At 38.0% G+C, this 22,254-nt stretch overlaps 2 protein-coding genes across 3 annotated transcripts in view; one reads left to right on the top strand and one right to left on the bottom strand.

The window, feature by feature from the left end:
* The window catches only part of Rb1 (RB transcriptional corepressor 1), a 134,002-nt gene that overhangs the window by 41,266 nt on the left and 70,482 nt on the right, over positions 1-22,254 (bottom strand). The gene's annotated exons all lie outside the window — the stretch shown is intronic.
* Lpar6 (lysophosphatidic acid receptor 6) lies at positions 2,917-4,775 on the top strand. The gene has a single exon (XM_052190970.1). It carries the CDS (start codon positions 3,573-3,575, stop codon positions 4,605-4,607), a length of 1,035 nt encoding a protein of 344 aa, XP_052046930.1. The 5' UTR covers positions 2,917-3,572; the 3' UTR covers positions 4,608-4,775.

Raw genomic sequence — 22,254 nt, 5'->3', positions numbered from 1 at the left:
ATATTCTCATGGTTCTGTTTGTTACATAGAGGCCACACATACACATTATTAAAATAAAATGTATCAGATTCCTGTCATCACATAACTTCCTTTGTGTCTTGGACTACTATATGGTTTTTATTTTACCACTGTATAAATAACTTATTATTTAAGGTTTTATTTTAGTTAACATTTATTGATTTAATCTGATTAATTTTTAGAATGAATTTGTTTAAAATGGTGTTGCTTACACTCCTCATTTATATAGAGCTTCTCATTTAATCACATGTTGGGATACTGGAGACTGAGCACAGGGCCTCCTGCATGCTGACATGGGGGATGGGGGGGTTGTTCCAACACTGAGTGACATTCCAGCCCTCAGATCTTAAAGTAGTAACTCCTTTTTAAAAATTTTTTTTTTTCCTGTGCATGAGTATTTTGCCTTCTTGTATGTCTATACACTAAGTGCATGCAGTGCCTGCAGAGTCAGACATAGGTGTTGGATATCCTGAGACTAAAGTTACAGACAGTACTGAGGTGCCATGTGGGTACTGACAATCAAACCTCGGTCCTCTGAAAGAACAGGAAGTATTCCTAACCACTAAGCCATCTTTCCAGCACACCCACTGAGGTGCAAAGATCAAAGGCATGTACTACCTCATCCAGCAAATTAATAACCCTTTTATACAGACTTCCCTTTACAACTCTTTTTCACTAAGGTATAATCTACATATCACAACATCCTAAAAATAAGTTGACAGTATATTTTACTTATTTATTAAAGATCTATTTATTTATTTTTATGTGTATAAGTGCTGGCCTGCATATATGCAAATATATCACATTCGTGCCTGATGAAGAGGCTGAATTTGGAGTTGTGAGTATTTGCAAACCATTCCATGTGGGTACTGGGAATTAATCCTGGGTCCACTGCAGGAATAGACATGCTCTTAACCACCGAGCCACCTCTCCAGCCCCAGTATATTTATTTTGAATATTGTAATTCTCTTGAAATTCTTCTTGGAAACAAGAGTTATAATAGGTGAATAGGTTGTCAGAAGGTAACTGAAAGACAGCAAGACTAGAAATTAGGAGATAAAATGCCTGAAATGTTGCAGTGAAAATGAAGAAGCAAAACAAAGCCAGGCGGTGGTGGTGCACACCTTTAATCCCAGCACTTGGGAGGCAGAGGCAGGTGGATTTCTGAGTTCGAGGCCAGCCTGGTCTACAGAGTGAGTTCCAGGACAGCCAGGGCTACACAGAGAAACCCTGTCTCGTCTCGAAAAACCAAAAAAAAAAAAAAAAAAAAAAGAAAGAAAGAAAAGAAAAGAAAGAAAGAAAAAGAAAAAAAGAAAAAAAAAAGAAAGCACAGAGGAGGGCTAGAGAGATGGCTCAGTAGTTAAGAGCACTGACTGCTCTTCAGAAGGTCCTGAGTTCAGTTCCCAGCAACCATATGGTGGCTCACAACCATCTATAGTGAGATTTGGTGCCCTCTTCTGACCTTAGGTGCATATGCAAGCAAAAGACTATACACATAATAAATCTTTTTAAAAAAAATGTCAATAAGGAAACGTAAAAGAAGATCACTCAAATTTTCTATTTTTCCTAAAATAACTATTAACAGAAAAGTTTCTCCATTGAGAAGAAAATGTTATTAAGTATTCCTTTGTTCATTACTGCACTCAAAGTTCCTATCTTCCAAGAGAAACACGTATGCATCTGCTTTTCACACCAAAACCAATGCAAAGAAATTCAGACCCTCAATCTTTACTGCCTATAATACTATAATCATAATCATAATGATATAATATAATATAATCATAGATGAATTCCTAATCAAAACAATAAAAAGATTACAATTCAGCATCAAAAGTTGGTGAGCATTAGAGTAATCCAAACTTAAAAAGTACAGAACACATGACTACATGTTAATACTTAAGCTAAGGGTTCTACAGAGAAACTTGCTCCTGATGCCCTCACTGACTCCAAAGTTAGAGATGAAAGTAAGATCTGAAATACATCTCAACACACAGCCAACATGTGAAAGAAGCTGAAGGAACAGACGGAGGAAATGAGAATAAAAATCATGGCCCTAAACTTAGGCAAGTAGTAGAACTGTGATTCTCTGCTGTAAGTTCTTTTAATTAATTTAGAAGGGGAAAAAACCCGTTTTACAAAGTACACTTTCCCATTATGTTTATATTAAGCTGTAGGCAAAAAGATTGATACTGCAGTAAAAAGCAAAAGTTTTGGGGTACTGTTCACACTGAGCTATAATCCTCCAGGCAAAAAATAAGCATACTTAATGCAGTCTTTGATGTATTAAATATTGAAATAGGTCTAGGAAATTAGTTTTAAAGAAAAATGTTAGAACATTATTTATCAAAAACTAAGGAGATCCAGGATTAAAGCTACTCACAATCATGCCAATTAAGTTAAATGTTGAAGAGCAATTAAGAAAACAACCAGATACTAACAGCAGCAGGGCTGCCTGCCTCAAAGCCTTTATATAAACTCTTGAGGTTCTGCTTTCAGTCATTAAACAGTTCTTTAAAGTTTCCACTCATATCGCTAAGGATGTCAATTTATAAATATACCCCATCTGCATTTTATTTCCTTAAAGATGGCAATATCCCAACTACAAGAGCAATAGGAGAGAACCTGCCTTATGCTGATATGTTTCTGTCTTTCTCTTAGTTATTACTAACTAAAAGCAAAACAAACTACTTTGGAGAAGTCAGAATCCCTGGAAAGCATTTTGGCATAAAAAGAGTTAATGCCCAACTCAGCTGGACTGCCAGTGACCATTTGCAAGCCTCCTAGGTACATTCCTAGCAGACACATTATCAGATTAAAGGAACTGCAAACAACTGGGTTGAAGCCTTCCTTTGTGCAAACCCAGCCTCTTCTTCCTGTGATGTCATATTACAAATCTGGGAAGCCTTTCTTGCTCACTTCAGAGACAGCCCATCTCACAATACAGCTGGCAGCCTCGGAAAGGCCTCCGTTCAGCAAGAGCTAACATGCTTAGGAATTTATCTGGGATCCTTTAAAAGACTGCCTATCGCCATCTGGAATCAATGTAGAAATACGAAGTCTGAAAATAAAAAGGAGGAAATATCCGAGGACATCGGATGGACGGCGAATGTTTAAAGACTGAAGCAAGATTGGTAACTTACTTACGGCTAAACATTCTTAATGTAAAGACATTTTAGTTTTGGAATATTCACCTTGACGGCTGAACTACAAGTCTATGTTGAGGACTGGTCGTGCTTCATTTGTAAGTTTTTCCTTCCGCTTGCAGCTTTATGGGTTGGCTTCCTTGACTGCATTTTCTGTCAGTTAACTAAACTCCGGACTCATGGATTTTCTAAACCAGAAAATCAGACTATTTTCCTGAATAATCTACTAGAAACTTTTAAGGAACACATTTCATGTTTCCTTTGAAGAATTCAGAGAAGAAAGCATTTGTAAGAATTGGAAAAGAAACGAATAATTTGAAAATAAATTGGCTGTTGCTGTGACCACATCTGCATACCAGAGGCGATCTGCAGACAAAAGGACTCCCGTGAGCCGAGCCTCGCTGCCTGACAATGGTAAGCCCCAACGGCTCCCACTGCTCCTATGATGACTCCTTTAAGTACACTTTGTATGGGTGCATGTTCAGCATGGTGTTTGTGCTTGGGCTGATATCCAACTGTGTTGCCATATACATTTTCATCTGTGCCCTCAAAGTGAGAAATGAAACTACAACGTACATGGTTAACCTGGCAATGTCAGATTTACTGTTCGTCTTTACTTTGCCATTTCGGATTTTTTACTTTGCAACACGGAACTGGCCCTTTGGAGATCTGCTCTGTAAGATTTCAGTAATGCTGTTTTACACCAATATGTATGGAAGCATTCTGTTCCTAACCTGTATCAGTGTAGATCGATTTCTGGCGATTGTCTACCCATTTAAGTCCAAGACTTTAAGAACTAAACGAAATGCAAAGATTGTTTGCATTGCTGTGTGGTTCACCGTGCTGGGAGGAAGTGCGCCTGCAGTTTTCTTTCAGTCCACCCACTCTCAGGGTAACAGTACCTCAGAAGCCTGCTTTGAGAACTTTCCAGCAGCCACATGGAAAACTTATCTCTCCAGGATTGTCATTTTCATTGAAATAGTGGGGTTTTTTATCCCCCTCATTTTGAACGTAACTTGTTCTAGTATGGTGCTAAGAACTTTAAATAAACCTGTTACATTAAGTAGAAGCAAAATGAACAAAACTAAGGTTTTAAAAATGATTTTTGTCCACTTGGTCATCTTCTGTTTCTGCTTTGTGCCCTACAACATCAACCTCATTTTGTACTCGCTCATGAGGACACAGACCTTTGTTAACTGCTCTGTGGTGGCCGCAGTGAGGACCATGTACCCGATCACTCTCTGCATCGCTGTTTCCAACTGTTGCTTTGACCCCATTGTTTACTACTTCACTTCAGATACAATTCAGAACTCAATAAAGATGAAAAACTGGTCTGTTAGAAGAAGTGACTCCAGGTTCTCTGAAGTTCAGGGTACCGAGAATTTTATCCAACATAACCTACAGACCTTAAAAAGTAAGATATTTGATAATGAATCTGCAATATAAACTGCCTGGCTAAGACACTGGGACTGCTCCATGTTCAACTGTGAAAACTGTGCTCTTGGGAACTCTCTCTCCAGCTCCAAAAGGAAATTAACATATGGACGGTTACATGTTTTTAAAGGAAGTTTGTGTCTGATGTGTTAAAACATTAAAATATATTCTATTCTTGTATGCACTCAATTTTACTTTTTTAAACCACTTTAACGTGTTCTTTCCTCATTAAAAAAAATCCATAGAATTAAGGTCTAAAAATAATGATTTAAATAATGCATTATCTGTACTTTTAAAATTTTGTATTTCACAAGATGAAATACTTCTATTTGAATTTAGATTAAAAGTACTTACACTTTTTAGATTAAAGATTTTAGATTAAAAGTGCTTATACTTTACTCATACTCTTAAACAATGAAGTAAACCAATTTGAAATAGTCAAATATTTTTAGAGGATTTCCTCCAAGAGACTACTGCAGATTCCTATATAAATAGCACATACAGGACATTTTATCTTTGTAGGCAATTCATTAAAAAAGGTGTCTAACTATACAGTGTATTTTGAAATTACTATTTTGTTTTATATTCTGGCTGCAACACCCAATTTTAAAATGATATATAGTATAAAAATTTAAAGTCATGAAACTAATAAAATGCTATCTTGGTAGGTAAATTATTTTAAAAAGCAAAAAGTTGCCAGGTGTTTATTTTGAAAGTACAACAAAAAATTTGTATTTTCAATAATGTTGGTCTAGAAATTACCAGGACAGTGAAGTGCATGAGTTTTTAGAATCTGATACATAACCAAGATATTTTTTTACTTCTTTTCCTCTCTCACTTTAGGTCAACTACAAAGTGACTGAAAATGTTATTTCAAGTTGAAAAAAAAACTGTTAAAATGTCAAATGTATTAAGTTAAGGACATAGTTCTTTACATAGAGAGCAACAAACCTAGACGAACAAACAACTAAGCACAATTATATTTTCATGATACAAAACAGACAAAGGCATGGCTTTAGGGCAGAGAAAAGTACCAGCTACATCAAAACTTGTGCCAACGTACCCTTTCCTAATTCAAGGCATTTTCTGAAGTTTTAATTTCAGAAAAATGATATAAAGTTGAATTCTGAGTTAGCCTATATGGTAAAACATGTTAATATTCCAAGTTTGAATATAGTATGAACACATACTTTTATAATACATAAATTTACTTTTTTCTGAGTTTGGAATGCAATGATTTTTGACAAATCACAGTCATTTTCTATCTTAGATAAGTCCTTTGTAATAAGTAGCACATACATGGACATTTTCTTTAAACACCCATGGTTTTTTATAGGTAAAACTAAAGGGAAATAAACCTTTAACAAAAAAAAAAAAAACAAACTAATGAAAATAAGCATATCCTAAGAGAAGTATGTATATGTTACATGTTATATATATATATATATACATGTATATATATATATATAAAAAATACATATATATATATATATACACACTGTGCACACATACACGTATACACCCACATACACACATATATACATACACACACAAACACACTGTGAAGTTTACTTCAGTTGCCCTATAGGTTCCTGTACTTGATATAACCCCAAAAGAATGAAATGCATTTAGCAGTCTTGGATATACACTGTTGAACTGAAAAGCAGCCAGCAGTCTCCGGATCAAGAGGAAAGGATGAGGGAGTTCTGCACATCTCCGAACTTTGCATGCTCATGGGTCATAAGAAACCCTAAGGGGGATCTCAAAGCATGCATCTTAAAATACTAGAAAGTCATCAAATAACTGCTAGTACTAGACTCAGTGGAGAAGTTCTTATTGTCCTTGTCTGAACAACATACATGAGTCAAAAGTTTTGTAAAATTCTTATATGTTTTTGGTTTTTCAGGACAGGGTTTCTTTGTGTAGTCTCTGCTACCATGGAACTTGCTCTGTAGATCAGGCTGTCTTTGAACTCAAGAGTTCTACCTGCCTCTGCCTCCTGAGTGCTGGGATTAAAGGCATGTGCCACTACTGGGCAACCTTTATAAGATTCTTAACAAAGTGTCATAATAGATTAAAAAGTTGTAATTTTCTCACCTGGATCAAATACTTAGGGCAGGTGATGTAGCCCTGGAGTACAAGGATTACCTCTATGCGGAAGGCCCTGGGTTCAATACCCAACACTACCGAAAGACATTGAAAATACTAAGTAAACCTTACCCATCTAGATAAAAAAGTATCACAACAAAATTTGCATTATTTTCCTTTGTGAGTGATGAAATGTGAGGTAAATTATATATTTTAGGGTTTTCTATTTCCCCTTTACTCAAAAACATATATGAAAACAGACTCTAACTTTTTAATACTTTAAAATGACAGTATCAATCCTGCCATTCCTGTCCCTCCACAGTTTTTAACATCTTCATAAAGTGACAGATGATAGAAGCCATCTTCTTACACTGCCTTTTTCAAAGAACAGGAAGATCAGAGTATTGTCTGTTTTGTTTGTTTGTTTGTTTGTTTTAGAGACAGGGTTTCTCTGTGTTGCCCTGGCTGTCCTGGAACTCACTCTGTAGATCAGGCTGGCCTTGAACTCAGAAATCTGCCTGCCTCTGCCTCCTAATTGCTGGGATTAAAGGCGTGTGCCACCACTGCCAGCTTTTGTTTTGTTTGTTTGTTTGTTTTTCAGAGTATTATCATGGAAGATAGCTTTATGGCATCCTAAAAACTGGCTCCAAACTTAATATATATGTTGTTCATTGTCTTTCCACAGGAAAATAAAGAAAATCAACTACTATTGAGATCTGAGCAAGGCTTAATATTTACATTCAAAATAGTAACAATAAATTTGAAGTATAAATCCTAATTATAAGTATTGATCATTAAAGAAATTGGCCACTCAGCTGGGAAATAGAAAATAGAACAGAGTTCGTACTTCAAATGCAGAAAAACTAATATGTGGATGAAACAGCTACAGAAAATCCTTTGGTTATATGCGGTGGAACCCCAATACACTTTATCTCTTGACACTTATTAAATCGTTAATGCCTAGAAGAATCTTTGCTACTTTCTCAGCAACCAAACTTCTTTAATGCTCACAGGGCATCCAACTCCAGATGGAAGGAAGATAAGACCCACTATGTTTCACTATAAACTAGTTCTTCATTGGAAACCATGTTATAAAAAGTACTTAGATGAGGACAACATTTCAAAGAAATCCTAAAATAACCTGTTTTTAAAAAGTTCTTTTGAACTAGCCTGAAAACTGAATTATCCACCGCTAACAGGACTTCTAGAATGTTCAAAATTCCAAAGGAATAATCAAGAAACGTGTGGGTACAGAACATATTTAAATTGACAGTTACTTGATGATTGACAATATGGCTCAACAACTTATACTTATTCATACAAGTGTGAACTCTCATTTCTATTTTATCTTACCAGTATTTCTTACTCATCTGCTATTTTTCAAAGATAGATTTTTAGTATTGTTAAGTGTGTGTATGTGTGTGTGTGTGCATGTGTGTTTTAGATCCCCTAAAGCTGCAGAGTTATAGGTAATTCTAAGCACCCAACATGGAAACTGTAAACTGACCTTGGGTTCTCCGGAAAGGCAGTGTGTTCTCTTGACCTTCTTTCTGGGCCCTAACTTTTTTTTTTTTTTTTTTAATAAAAGAAAAATTACCACAAGAGACCAACTGTTAAAAAAAATAGGTTAATTCCAGAAAAACTCCCCCACCTCACCTATTTGCTTAAGTAGACCTCAGAAGATGGAAAAATCTTCCATGCTCTTGGATTGGCAGGATTAATATGGTAAAAATGGCCATTCTGCCAAAAGCAATATACAGATTCAATGCAATCCCTATCAAAATCCCAACTCAATTCTTTATAGAGTTAGAAAGAGCAATTCTCAAATTCATCTGGAATAACAAAAAAACCAGGATAGCTAAAACTATCCTCAACAGTAAAAGAATTTCTGGGGGAATCAGTATCCCTGACCTCAAGCAGTACTACAGAGCAATAGTGTTAAAAACCATATGGTATTGGTACAATGACAGGCAAGTAGATCAATGGAATAGAATTGAAGACCCAGAAATGAACCCACACACCTATGGTCACTTGATCTTCAACAAAGGAGCTACAACTATCCATTGGAAAAAAGATAGCCTCTTCAACAAATGGTGCTGGTCCAACTGGAGGTCAGCATACAGAAGAATGCAAATTGATCCATTCTTATCTCCTTGTACTAAGTTCAAGTCCAAGTGGATCAAGGACCTCCACATAAAACCAGATACACTGAAACTAATAAAAAAGAGACTGGGGAAGACCCTTGTGGACATGGGCACAGGAGAAAATTTCCTGAACAAAATACCAATAGCATATGCTCTAAGAATTGACAAATGGAACCTCATAAAATTACTGAGTTTCTGTAAGGCAAAGAACATTGTCAAATGAACAAAATGGCAACCAACAAATTAGGAAAACATCTTTACCAACCCTACATCTGACAGAGGGCTTATGTCCAACATATACAAAGAACTCAAGAAGGTAGACTCCAGAGAGCCAAATAACCCCATTAAAAATGGGGTACAGAGCTAAACAAATAATTTACACCTGAGGAATATCTAATGACAGAGAAGCACCTAAAGAAATGTTCAATATCCTTAGTCATCAGGGAAATGCAAATCAAAACAACCCTGAGATTTCACCTCACACCAGTCAGAATGGCTAAGATCAAAAACTCAGGAGAAAGCAGGTGCTGGCGAGGATGTGGAACACTCCTCAACTGCTGGTGGAGTTACAAGTTGGTACAACCACTCTGGAAATCAGTCTGGTGGTTCCTCAGAAAACTGGTCATGATACTACTGGAGGACTCAGAGGATTCCCCAGCATGCAGTAAGGACACATGCTCCACTATGTTCTTAGCAGCCCTATTTACGATAGCCAGAAGCTGGAAAGAACCCAGATGTCCCTCAACAGAGGAATGTGGTATATATACAAAAAATGTGGACATACTATTCAGCCATTAAAAACAACGAATTCATGAAATTATTAGACAAATGGATGGAACTGGAGAATATCATCCTAAGTGAGGTAACCCAATCACAAAAGAACACTCACTGATAAGTAGACACTAGCCTAGAAGCTTGGAATACCCAAGACACAATTCACATATCAAATAAAGCCCAAGAAGAAGGAAGGAGAGGCCCCTGGTTCTGGAAAGGCTCAGTGCAGCAGTGTAGGGGAATACCAAAACAGGGAAGTGGGAAGGGGTGGATGGGGGAACAGGGGGAAGGTAGAAGGCTTATGGGACTTTCAGGGAGAGGGGATTCAGGAAAGGGGAAATAATTTGAAATGTAAATAAAGAATATTTCAAATAAAAAAGAAAGAAAAATCACAACAGACCAATTATTAAAAAAATTAGGAAGTTAATTTCAGAAAAACTCCCCACCTTACCTATTTGCTTAAGTAGTATTTACACTGAGTATTAATTCATGTGGTTCTAATAAATACCCTATCATCTTCTCTCTCTCTCCTCTCTCCTCTCTCTCTCTCTCTCTCTCTCTCTCTCTCTCTCTCTCTCTCTCACTAACACACACACACACACACACACACACACACACACACAGGGGATGTAGGTTGGATTAATGAGGCTAAAAAGCTTCTGAGAGCCTGCAGACCTAAGGTAGGTGGAGAGCGAGCCCCTAGTGCAGTCACCCTCTGAGCACTCCTGTGTGGTACTGTTACCCCTCACTTTATTGTGCAGTTCTCGCCCAGATCATCCATTTCCTAGGCTGTCCACATCCTTTTTTTCTCCCCTTTTTTCTATACCACCACAGTTTCATTTTCTTATGAACTACAATATCCTCTTCTTAGGGTCCCCTTCTCATTTTTCTAAAGTATATTCTCTAATAACTTCATGTCAAAAAGATACACAAAAAATATACTTTTCAAGTCATTCTATATATCTAAAAGTTGTCCTTATGCCTGATAAAGAATACGAGACTGTTAATTATTTAGTGTTCTTGATGATAATGGCAATGATAATCTGCATTTCACTCTCCATAAATAATTTCTAACATCCTTCTTAACTGAACTCTGATTTGACCAAATGTATACTCATCACACTTAGCATACCAAGTGGGCCTTTTCTGACTGAAGCCTCTATGTTATCAATAGATGTAGAAAATCGTGTTATTATTATTTATTATTATTATATTCTTTCCTTGATTACCGCCCCCCCACACACACACATATTGATCTTTCTTGGAGAGAAGAATAGAGAGAAAATGATCCAAGTGCTCCTTGATATGAAGATAAGAAGCAATATAAGCTAATCCAAAAGTACATAAGTTTCTTGTATTTTCTCCCCAGGAAAAATTACCTCTGTACTCCTAGCACACTCAGATCTGTCACAGAAGTCTCAGTGTAGCTGTTCCTGCTCAGATTTTCTGTTTGACATCAAAAGGAAGCTGCATGCCTCAGTGTTTACGTGTATACAAAACATGAAGGTTGGCTGGTCAGGCATGTAGATGATCCCTGGTTTATAGTGTGCTCACTTACTTTCTAATAATAGCATGAAAGCAGTATATATTATGTGGAAACGACTTTAAACTGAATTTTTATCTTTTCCCAGTTAGTAATATGTTCCATGATATCTCTTCAGTGCAAGGCTGCAACAGAGTCATAAGCTTCCTGGCAGCCGCTTCATGACAGGCCAAACAAGTTACTCTGCAGGTTAATGGCATCAAAGACATTTCTGACTTATGATATTCACAGTTTGCAAAGGGTTTATGAGGACAATTCCCACAGTTAGAACTACTATGTGTGTATAGATTATACACTACACAATAATTAATACCAGACTTCAGCCCAAACTCTGCATACCTCTGATTTACCAGCAGTGGAGCAGATACACTTGCAAGCTCCTAACAGACTGGCATGGCTCCCTGAGATAAGGGTCCAAGGACTTTATGTTCTCAGACCACCACCACCACCACCACCACCATCTATAAACATGTTAGAATCACAAATTCTTGAACTCCAAACTAGAAACTATGGGGTTGTAGCCAACAAACTGTAACCTGTGTTTTTATAAGACACAGATAAGTTTGACACATACCAGATGGTACTCTAGAAAATTCTAGCAATGACAACTCCTGTATTTGCTTAGAAGCAGAGAAGTTCTCATCTCTGAAAGCACTTTGCTGTGTGTGTTCTTTGTATTATGATCTGTTCTGTTCTATTACATCCAACAAGACCCTCATTTAGTTTTTATCCTCAAAAATGAATTAATCTCTCTGCTTCCTTTGTTTTTTCACTTGATAGTCTAAGCTCTGCTGCATTTGTTCTATTTATGTGAGTCTTTGTGTGAGAGTATGTTTCTGTTGTTCTATAACATCTTGAGGATAGAGGAAGTAAAGAATTGTTGTTAGAAGCTTGTCAGTTTGAACTAGAAAAATTATTTTAAAAAATAAGTATATAAAAATATAATTTACAATACATGTTGACACATCTTATTAAATTTGTGGGAATGAACAAAAAAAGGAAAAAGTATATAAAAGGCTAGCTAAATAAAAACAGCAAGAAAGAGAAGGAGAGAAGGGGAAAACATTGTACAGTGTAAGTTACACATGGGAAGTCATACTAATAAACCCCTTTACTATAGCTAAAAACAACAAAAGCTTCTTTCATAAATCTTTTCATTATGAACAACATAATCTTCAAAATAACATTTTTAAAAAGAGCTACTTCTCCAAGTAATTTTACCAATCAGTATTATCATGTATTTAAGACCATAAAGGCACAGTTCTCAACTTGTAATATTTGTAGTATTTAGAAATTTAGAATTTTTTTGTAATATCAGCATAAAATATTCACTCCAGACAAACCTTAGACTGTTCAAGGGAAAGGCATAATACCTGATGAACAGAACAAACAGTTGATTTAAATAAAAATGACTGCTTAGGTAACACTAAAATTATACCATTGAGCTAACATCACTCATGAAATTTCTGCTGGTAGCTAAAATGACTGGTTTCAAAACTGCGCTATATTTTATGTGCTCGTCTTTAGTACTTCTTCACAGACTAGAACACATCATTCAGTAAAATTTTAGCTACTGAAAAGAAAAAAACAAAAAAAAAACCTGTGTTGGTTTAAAAAGAGGAGAAGGAGGAGGAGGAGAGAAAGAGGAAGAAGAAGAAGAGGAAGAAAAGGATGACAAGGAGGAGGAGGAAGAGAAGGAGGAGGCTGCAAAGACCAGAGAGAACGTATCTGCATGTCAAAGCATGTGTCAGCATTCTCCACAAACACTGAATCAGTGACCTTCCATTTGAATTTAACTGTGGAAAAGTTTGCTTTCAGATGACTGTTAAATGTATGAAGTCAAATGAACTTGGTAGTGTCCCAGAAGCACACACTGCTACAAATATCCAATCTGGAAAGATAATGTAAAAGCTATTTTCAGGAACAAATGAATCCAGTGACTCCTACACTTAATCCTCTCTCTGCTGTTCTCATTTCAATATTTACAGAAAACAAATATACAAACAAACAAACAAACAAAACAAAAACAATGAATTTAAAAACTAGTACTTTTAATATGAAAAGGAAAAAAAATCCCAGGAAAATTACCCTAAGACATGCTATGAGCATAACTGTAAAAATGACAAAGCATTTTAATTCAAAAATAAAAGTGACTTAAAAGCAATTGTCTATTAGATGTTTTTGAAAGAAATCATAAAAGAGCATAATAAAATCTTAAATAAAAATCTGTTATATATAATCCTCTTGATTTATTTTTCTTTTCTGAAAGAAAGGAACCTGAGGTACTCAGCATGTTAACCTGTCTTCTACTTTGCACTACATATCCAGCCCTTGAGTTCTACAGAGCAGAGGCTGGTCTTGAATTCCAGATCTTTCTGTCTTTGCCTTCCAAATGCTCAGGTTATAGACATACATGACTGTCTAGCTTCTCTGTTGAATTTTAGTGAATGGTAATACACAAATAACAAAAAAAAGCCACCTAAAATTTAGCAATAATAATTCTTAAAAACCCAGAAGAGTAAGAAATAAAATTTCTGTTCTACACTTCATTACCATTGCTTTAAAAACACTTTTAGAATTAAGTTTGTTTTCTTGTGTTGGGGAGTAGGGAGAGCATGCATACCCAGTGTACACTGACAGACGTCAGAAGTCCTGGGACTATACTCAGGCTGCCAGGCCTGCAGGTGAGTGCCTTCACCCACTGACCTGTATCTCTGACCCACATGTTTTTAAATCTATCACTTATAGCAACACAGGAAAAGATCAAACTCAAAAACAAACTAACAACTTTTGGTATTTGGTGATTTTGAACAAAGTTATAAAATATTAAAAGCCATTAAAGTAAGTTTAAAGAGCACACGTGGGCTATACACACACATGCTGGAGTGACTGTTCAGTGCTGGTACAGAGGGGACACAGGGCATAAATGCTTAGGAAGGAGAAAAGCTGTACTGTTTTACAGAGTGCAGTCGGTAGCTTCAGATGACTTGAGAACAACTACCTTATTTTATTGCCATTCACTCAGAGTTGTCTTACTTTGCTGGAGAAACCTAGAAAAATCCAGATGCTACCCAGTTAAGATGAATGTTTCATACGATATTTTTCTTTTTCTTGCACATCTATAACTCTATCCTCACTATACTAGTTAGGAAATAACAAGCTGAAACTGGAGATTTCAGGACTGTATTCTCTTACGTCAATGATCTGTGTTCATCTTCTAAATGAGAGCTGGTGTACTGCCATTCCACAGGTAAAGGACGGAAGATACTTCTTAGCCACTCTACAGTTGCTGTCTCTTGTCCTGTCTGTACTTGAACAGTAACTAGCACTGCCATAGGTAATTACTAACAGGAATCATGAGCAAAGCAATAGAATAAAGTCCAACTGCCACTTAGAAGCCAAGAGTGGGGCCATGTCTAACAAAGTGGGACTCAAAGGCCTTTCCCCCCACTGAATATTTACTACTTGGAGAAAGTCACAGGGTGGAGGAGGCAAAGAGGAGGGAAAAGTTCTCAAAATGGGGAGTGAGCCAGGGTGAACAGTCCCAGACTACTGTGTCCTCAGTTCTCTGCTCTTAAGAAATCATAGTCTAGGTGAGGAAAGAGAGCAAAGCAAGGGTAATCACGATTAAGTGTGATGTTTCTCAATACCCTTTGCAGAAATGATTATTATCCCTCATAACAGCTCTTGAAGCTTAGTATGTCTCCACTTTTAGGGCAGAAAATTCAATATAGTGAGTCATTTATTTAGAAATATACAAAGGCAAGCTATCTGACACTGTCTGAATCTCAGGTTTCTCGAGGTATACACTAGTGACAGCAGTATTTACTCTTCAAGGCTTCCATGCTGAGTAAATGAGATCCTGCAACTCATAGCCAGGAGCCTGTGCTGAGAACAGCACAGCAACAGACTAAAGGGCAAACCTACCACGTCAACTCAAACTACCACAAGCATCTAACTCATCACATGGAAAAGCTGGCACAGAAGTGGGGGGCAGACTGCAGCCAGAGCCTCAGGTGTGCTTCCCGATTACTCTGTGCCTGAGTTTCTTCACCTACAACAATGGGCGATTCTATTTCAATATAGCTGTAAGAAGTAAATAACTTTACACAATAAAAACCCTTTTAAAGCGCCAGCACACATTCCCTCTTATGGTTCCTACATCAAACATTTCATACAGAAGTGGGAGTCATTTTGATACTGGTCTATATGACAATCAGGAAGATGCCAAAGAAATGATACTGATAGGTTTTGTTTTTGTTTTTGTTTTATTCTGAGCACTGCTTCCCTAAGCAAGTTCTTATATGTTATTAAAATTATTCTTAAAACAGCCAGATTGATTGATCAGTTGACTGATGTTTAGTTTTTGAGACGGGATCTCACTATGTAACTCTGATTGGCTTGAAACTCACTATGGGACCAGACTGGCCTTGAACTCTTAGATTTTGCCTGTCCCTTCCTTCTGAGGGCTGAGATTAAAGGTGTGTGCTACCACATCCTGCCTTGGATTCTTTTTTTTTTTTTAAATTTAATTTGTTTAACAATTTGAGCCCAACCATTGTTGAGCATTTTGTGGTGGGGAATGGGAAAAGGTGAACAGGTGGATTGTAGAGATTTCTCCACAGTGAACTCCACCAATTTTTCAGTGCCAGTATCTTAAAGTTAAAGGAAACAAACACATGGAGAAAAGGATAGGCTTAGCTTTAAGTATTAGAAATCACATAAGCAACAGTTTAGACATGGAGAAGATTTTATATTCAAAACCATGGTCAGGTCTTCTGCAGGGGCTTAAGGCTTTTCACAGTACTTGTAAAGATTGATTTACATGTGTCTTCTTCAGGTTTTTGTTTGAAGTGTGTGTGTGTGTGTGTGCGTGTGCGTGTGCGTGTGCGTGTGTGTGTGTGTGTGTGTGTGAGAGAGAGAGAGAGAGAGAGAGATAAACACTTTATTTCTTTTTTAACACTTATTTCTTTATTGACCTTATGCAATTATGAAGACAACTATTGAGCTTCTGATTTAGCTCTTAAGTGCCCAAATGAGTACTCTTCAATGGATAATTGTTTAGATAAGAAATTATTCCGTATGCTATTATCCTACTATATATTTATATCCTATCTAAATATTTTAATTCTCCCTAGCATTGTCATTAGATTTTAGTAGGTATATGTGCTTTGTCACACCATGTGTCTAAATATATATTATCATGGTAATAAAAATACTGTGAATGACTTTACAGAAATAACCTAGTAGAGCAGCAGAGCACTGTACTAGAAATCACCATGGAATTTGGAAGCAAACCAATCTGGTTTCAAATGCCAACTGGGTGACCTGGGTATTATAATCTTCTTGAGCCAGGTCCCACATTTAGAGAATGGTAAAACTACCTACTATCAACTCAACTCAGAAACATCATGACAGTTACATTAGGCAAACATTGTTGATGGACAGTGTTAAGGCCTAGGTAACTGCTGCCCGTCTTGCCAGCCATTTTGTACTGTTATTAATGTTATAAAGTAACTTTCTCATGCAGGAGTTGATTATATATTCTGTTATATTCTGTGTTTTGGTGTTCTTGGAAACCAATCACAGAAGCCAAATAGAACTGCTTTGTATAGTTAGCCACAATAAGCTTGAATCTGAACCAGCAGCACTTCCTACATTTGTGTATGAGCTTTTATGGTTTCTTGCCTTTATAAGCCCCTGAGATGGACTCCTACATAAGAGACATCTGCACCAATATAAAAAGCTGTTTGGATTAAAACTTCCATTTTGAGTAGGGGGTTGAGTAAGTTTAAGTTCCCATGACCTCCTTGAGAACTGACATCCTACCTGACAGAAAGAGACATATACATCCTGATTGGCAAGTTAAGACATGAATGTTAGGCAAGCCCCACCCCCACCCCCACCCCACCCCCATGCCACCCCCCCACCCCAGTTCAATATCCCAACCAATGAGAACAGGATAATTTATACCAAAGACATGTTTCTAAGGAGATTCCCTATCCCTAAATTCTGACTGGTGGAATAACTTGACACAGACATTCGTGGATTTCAGGCTTTCAAGCTCTATAGGAGATTCTGCCTTGTCATTGTAGTTCAGTTCCTTGGTCTAGACTTCGTCCCTGATCGATCAAGCTTGGGGACAGCATTCAATAAACCAGCCCTGATTGACTGAGATCTGTGTCTGAGTGGTTTGTGAGGTAATTCCCAGACCCCAATGGACACTAACACTGATTAATAAATATTTGATTCTCCTATCCATATTCAATGGCTCTTTCTTCATTTGAAAACTAGAGTCATTAGTACATTTTTTTTTTCTGTCTTTATACAACTGTACTGGCTGGTTTTGTGTCAACTTGACACAAGCTGAAGTTATCACAGAGAAAATGCCTCCATGAGATCCAGCTGGGACATTTTCTCAGTTGGTGATCAAGGGGGGAGGGCCCCTTGTTGGTGGTGCCATCTCTGAGCTGGTAATCTTGCGTTCTATAAGAGAGCAGGCTGAGCAAGCCAGGGGAAGCAAGACAGTAAGTAACATTCCTTCATGGCCTCTGCATCAGCTCCTGCTACCTGACCTGCTTGAGTTCCAGTCCTGACTTCCTTTAGTGATGAACAGCTGTGTGGAAGTGTAAGCTGAATTAACCCTTTCCTTCCCAACTTGCTTCTTGGTCGTGATGTTTTGTACAGGAATAGAAACCCTAGCTAAGACAAATTGGTAACAAGAATGGAGTATTCCTGTGACAACCTGACCAGGTTTTGGGGAGGACTGTAGAAGGACTTTGGAACTTTGAGCTAGAAGAGCCATTGGGATGTTAAGAGCTCTGTGGGATGTTCTGTAGAAGTTTAGTAAAAGAACAGTGAGAACAGTGAAAAAGTTGAGAACAGTACCGAAGATGGAGGTCTGACTTGTGAAATTTCAGAGGGAAGATTAAAGACTCTTATCAGGGCTATTGCTATTTTGATTGTGAAGATTCTAAAGCTAGCTGGGGCTTTTGAATCAGCTGTGATTAACAAGATACCAGAACTACTAAATCGAAACCTTTGGATTACTGGGACTATTGATGCTGGTTAGCTGGAGCTAAGAAATCAGTGGTGATTAAGAAGAGACCAGCATCACTGAGGTGAAATCTTCTGGGAAGTGTTTTCTGAGAGCACAGAGGCTGTGTTCTAGAGATAGAAAAGATTGTACCTCATGCTGTGGCTGGACTTGGTAATGTGTAAGAGTCACCCAGGTACTGGTTTTGAAGGCATGAAGAGGTCATGAAGAACAGCCAAGGCTCAGCACTGTGAGAGGCCATGGAAGGCCACTGGTGAAGGTACAGCCTCAGTTGTAATTGATGGCCCAGGACTGAAGGGGTCATGCAAAGGAATTGAGGCTTAGCACCATGAAGAGAGCCTATGAGAGGCTATTGATGAAGCCTAAGTTAAAGCAGAAGTCAGCAGTGTTTTGGAGATGCCAGTACCATGAGATGACTACCAAGAACAGCAGCAGCAGTGGAGTACAGGCAGCTGGAGCCTAGAAGACAAAGTGTGTGCTACTAAGGGCAGGGCTGGAGAAGTGACCCAATCCCTTGGATGAGCCCGGAAGATGGTGAGTGGCTCCCAGACATTGGACAGTTGAAGTTTGATTTTGCTTTTGATTGTGACTACCCTGATATTTTTCCTTCTTGAAGAAAGTATTTTAGTGGAGTCCACAGTTAAGAGACTTTTAATTGTGTTAAAAAAAAAAACTTTGAATTTTAAAAGAGATTGGGTATTTTAAAGGGACTGAAATTTTAATATGTAAGAATTTTCAAAGATTGTGGGACTTTTGTACTGGCTGGTTTTGTGTCAATTTGACACAGGCTGAAGTTATCATAGAGAAAGGAGCTTCAGGTAAGGAAATGCCTCCATGAGATCCAGCTGTGGGACATTTTCTCAATTAGTGATCAAGGGTGGGGAGGGCCCCTTGTGGTTGGTGCCAACCCTGGGCTGGTAGTCTTGGGTTCTATAAGAAAGCAAGCTGAGCAAGCCAGGGGAAACAAGCCAGTAAGTAACATCCCTCCATGGTCTCTGTATCAGCTCCTGCTTCCTGACCTGCTTGAGTTCCAGTCCTGACTTCCTTTGGTGATGAACTACAGCATGGAAGTGTAAGCTCAATAAACCCTTTCCTCCCCAATTTGCTTCTTGGTCATTATGTTTTGTGCAGGAATACAAACCCTAAGACAACAACCAATAGAGAGTTTTATCTAAAAGCTCTTTAAGAATATTAGTTCATCTAAAATCTTACTACTCTGTGGAGGAAGAAGGGCTCATAAGTCCCTATATTAGGAGTTAGTGACAACTGATGGCTTCTGGGGAAAGGGGAATCAGTTATCTTCAGGGATTTAGCCTCTGGTAGGCTGTTCATGGTCCAGTGGATGGCCCCATACCCAGGAGTATATGGGCAGCATAAAAATAGACTCAATGGGTTATTTTAGAGGAGCAGGATAAGTGGGAAGACAATTTTGGAAAGACTGAGGAGGTGCAGAGTAGATCTGGGAAAAGTGGGGTAGGAATGGAGGTAAAGTATGATAAAATACATTGTAAAGTCTCAATAAAAAGTATGTTTTAAAAAGGTTTATGACTTGAAAGAGGGAGAGACGGAGAGAGAAGAGGGAGGGAGGGGGAGGGAAGGAACGAGAAAGAGGGGGGGAGTGAAGAGGGAGAGGGACAGAGGCTGGCAGTGGTGGAGGTAGCTTTAATCCCAGTACTGGGGAGGCAGAGGCAAGCAGATCTGAGTTTGAAGCTAGTTTGCTCTACAGATTGAATTCCAGGACAACCAGGGTTACAAAGAGAAACCCTGTCTCAAAACACAAAGTGACCTAAGAATGAACAGCAGGAGGAGTATATTGGGAATGGAAGTAAGATATGATAAAAATACATTGTAAAAGAGTCTCAATAAAAAGTATAGTTTAAAAAGATTGCCCCACCTAGACCTCCTTGAGAAGAATATGCATTTTCAAAGATCTCTAGATGATTTTTGTGTACATTGAAGGGTGAAATGCACTATTGAGAAAACAGCCCTTACCCTGGAAGAATATGCTATCAAACAGTTATACTTCGAGCCTTAGGGAATAAAGGGTATGCACATTAGTGATTTAATTAGTGGCTCAGAAGAGCAAGCTAAATGCAAATTCTTTTGCATTTTTTCTTCCTTTTTTTTAAAGGGATGGGGGGGTCTCACTATATAGCTCTGACTGTCCTAGAATTCACTCTGTAGACTAGGGTGGCCTTGAACTTAAAAAAGATCCTCCTGCGCCTGCCTGCCTAGATAGGCATCACTGCACTTGGCTCTAAAGGCAACTTCTTATAGGTTGGCAAACAAGACATTCTAAAGATAGACACTCATGCTTTTCTCTGACTCTCAAACTAATGAAACAATGAATCCCAAATTAAAAGTTTCTTAGGAATTCCATGCTAATGGAAGGGAAAGGCTGAATCCTTGGTGGCAGCAAGAAGATTCTAACAACAATAGAACAGAGCCAAGGTGATGAGTGGGCCCACCCCTAGAAAAAGGCCTCATTGCAGGATCCACAGATGGATCTGATTTCCATTTGTTCCTCTTCCAATGTGCCACAGAGGGTAATTTATCTTTCTCTGCACTTTACTGTTACTTAATTCTTGTTTATTGGAGACAGGTGACCTTGCAGGAGACCGCTTGTTCGAGCTTCCAGAGTTCAGGTTTTGACTCCCCAAATTCAAGCAACAGTAAGTTCCCAAAACACTGAGAATAAGCACCCACTTGTGAGAAAAGAGGACAAGCACTGGTTTAGAAAGTGTAACACGCAGGACTGGAGAGATGGCTCAATGGTTAGAGCACTGGATGTTCTTGTAAAAACCCCAGTTCAGATCCTAGCACCTATGAACCATAATTCCAGTTCCAGAAGATTTGATGTTTTCTTTTGACCTCCACAGGCACCAGGCACACAAGGGTATATATACACACATATACTCGTACATATAAAATAAATAAATCTAAAATAACAAAAAAAGGACTATCTTTAGTGAATGAGTGCTCCAGTGCACTAACATAATAATGCCTGCAATGGTATCGTCAGCTTGAAAGCAAAAGTACTAAAATAGGCTTTGTGAAAGGAGCAAGGGAGCTCAGACTGTTCGAAGAATCTTCCCACCCCACTAGCACACAAAGCTACTACATAAACTTACCTGCTGGATTCCCTTTTATAAAATATCTCCTTTACTAACAGGGCTGGCTTTTCATCCTTAGCAGGAGTAATTTGGAGAGGGGTTACTTTGGGTATTTGTTAAGACAGAGTCTCCCTCTGTAGACTAGACATGCCTAGATCTCATAAGACAAACTACTGCTGCAGCTTCTGACTTCTGGGTGCAAGGCAACGTGAGAGCCACTTCCACACCATCACCACCGCACATCCCCAATCTGCTGTCTCTCATCCCTGTGTGTTTACTAGTTTGACTCTTGCCAGTAGGTCGGTGGTTGGTCTTCCTTCCTTCCTTCCTTTTTTTTTTTTTTTTTTTTTTGCCATAGCGCAGCACAGCACAGCACTGTAATTCACTTCTCTACTAGATCACAAGCTCCTTGGAAGCTTGTGGCTATTTCTCATGTTTTGTTTATTTCACTTGGGCAATTACAGTTCTTTCAAAATAGCCAATATGTAGAAAGGATAATGGAAGAACAGGAAACCAAGACCCCTGTATTGGCTTTTTTTTTTTTAAAAAAAGGACTTTTCTTTAATCATTAGAAACTATGAAGTAATTCAAATGAATATGGGTTCACATTCAATAGTTACAAATAATTCTGAACCTTTAAATAATTTTCTAAAAACAATGTATTTGTAGTAGACTTGAATCTCTTGACTTTTCTGAAGTGGTAAAACATGTTCTCAGCTTATGACTCTAGGGAACTTCCAGAGCACCACCAACCATCAAATAAATTTTTTCAGACAATGAAAAAAAATTACGCCAAGTGGTGGTGATGCATGCCTTTAATCCCAGCACTTGGAAGGCAGAGGCAGACGGATTTCTGAGTTCGAGGCCAGCCTGATCTACAGAGTGAGTTCCAGGACAGCCAAACCCTGTCTCGGAAAAAAAAAAAAAAAACAGAACCAAA

Source organism: Apodemus sylvaticus, chromosome 8 (genome assembly GCF_947179515.1).
Source record: "Apodemus sylvaticus chromosome 8, mApoSyl1.1, whole genome shotgun sequence".
Taxonomy (NCBI): Eukaryota; Metazoa; Chordata; class Mammalia; order Rodentia; family Muridae; genus Apodemus; species Apodemus sylvaticus.
Note: the sequence above shows the minus strand (reverse complement) of the source record. Positions and strands in the feature narration are given on the sequence as shown.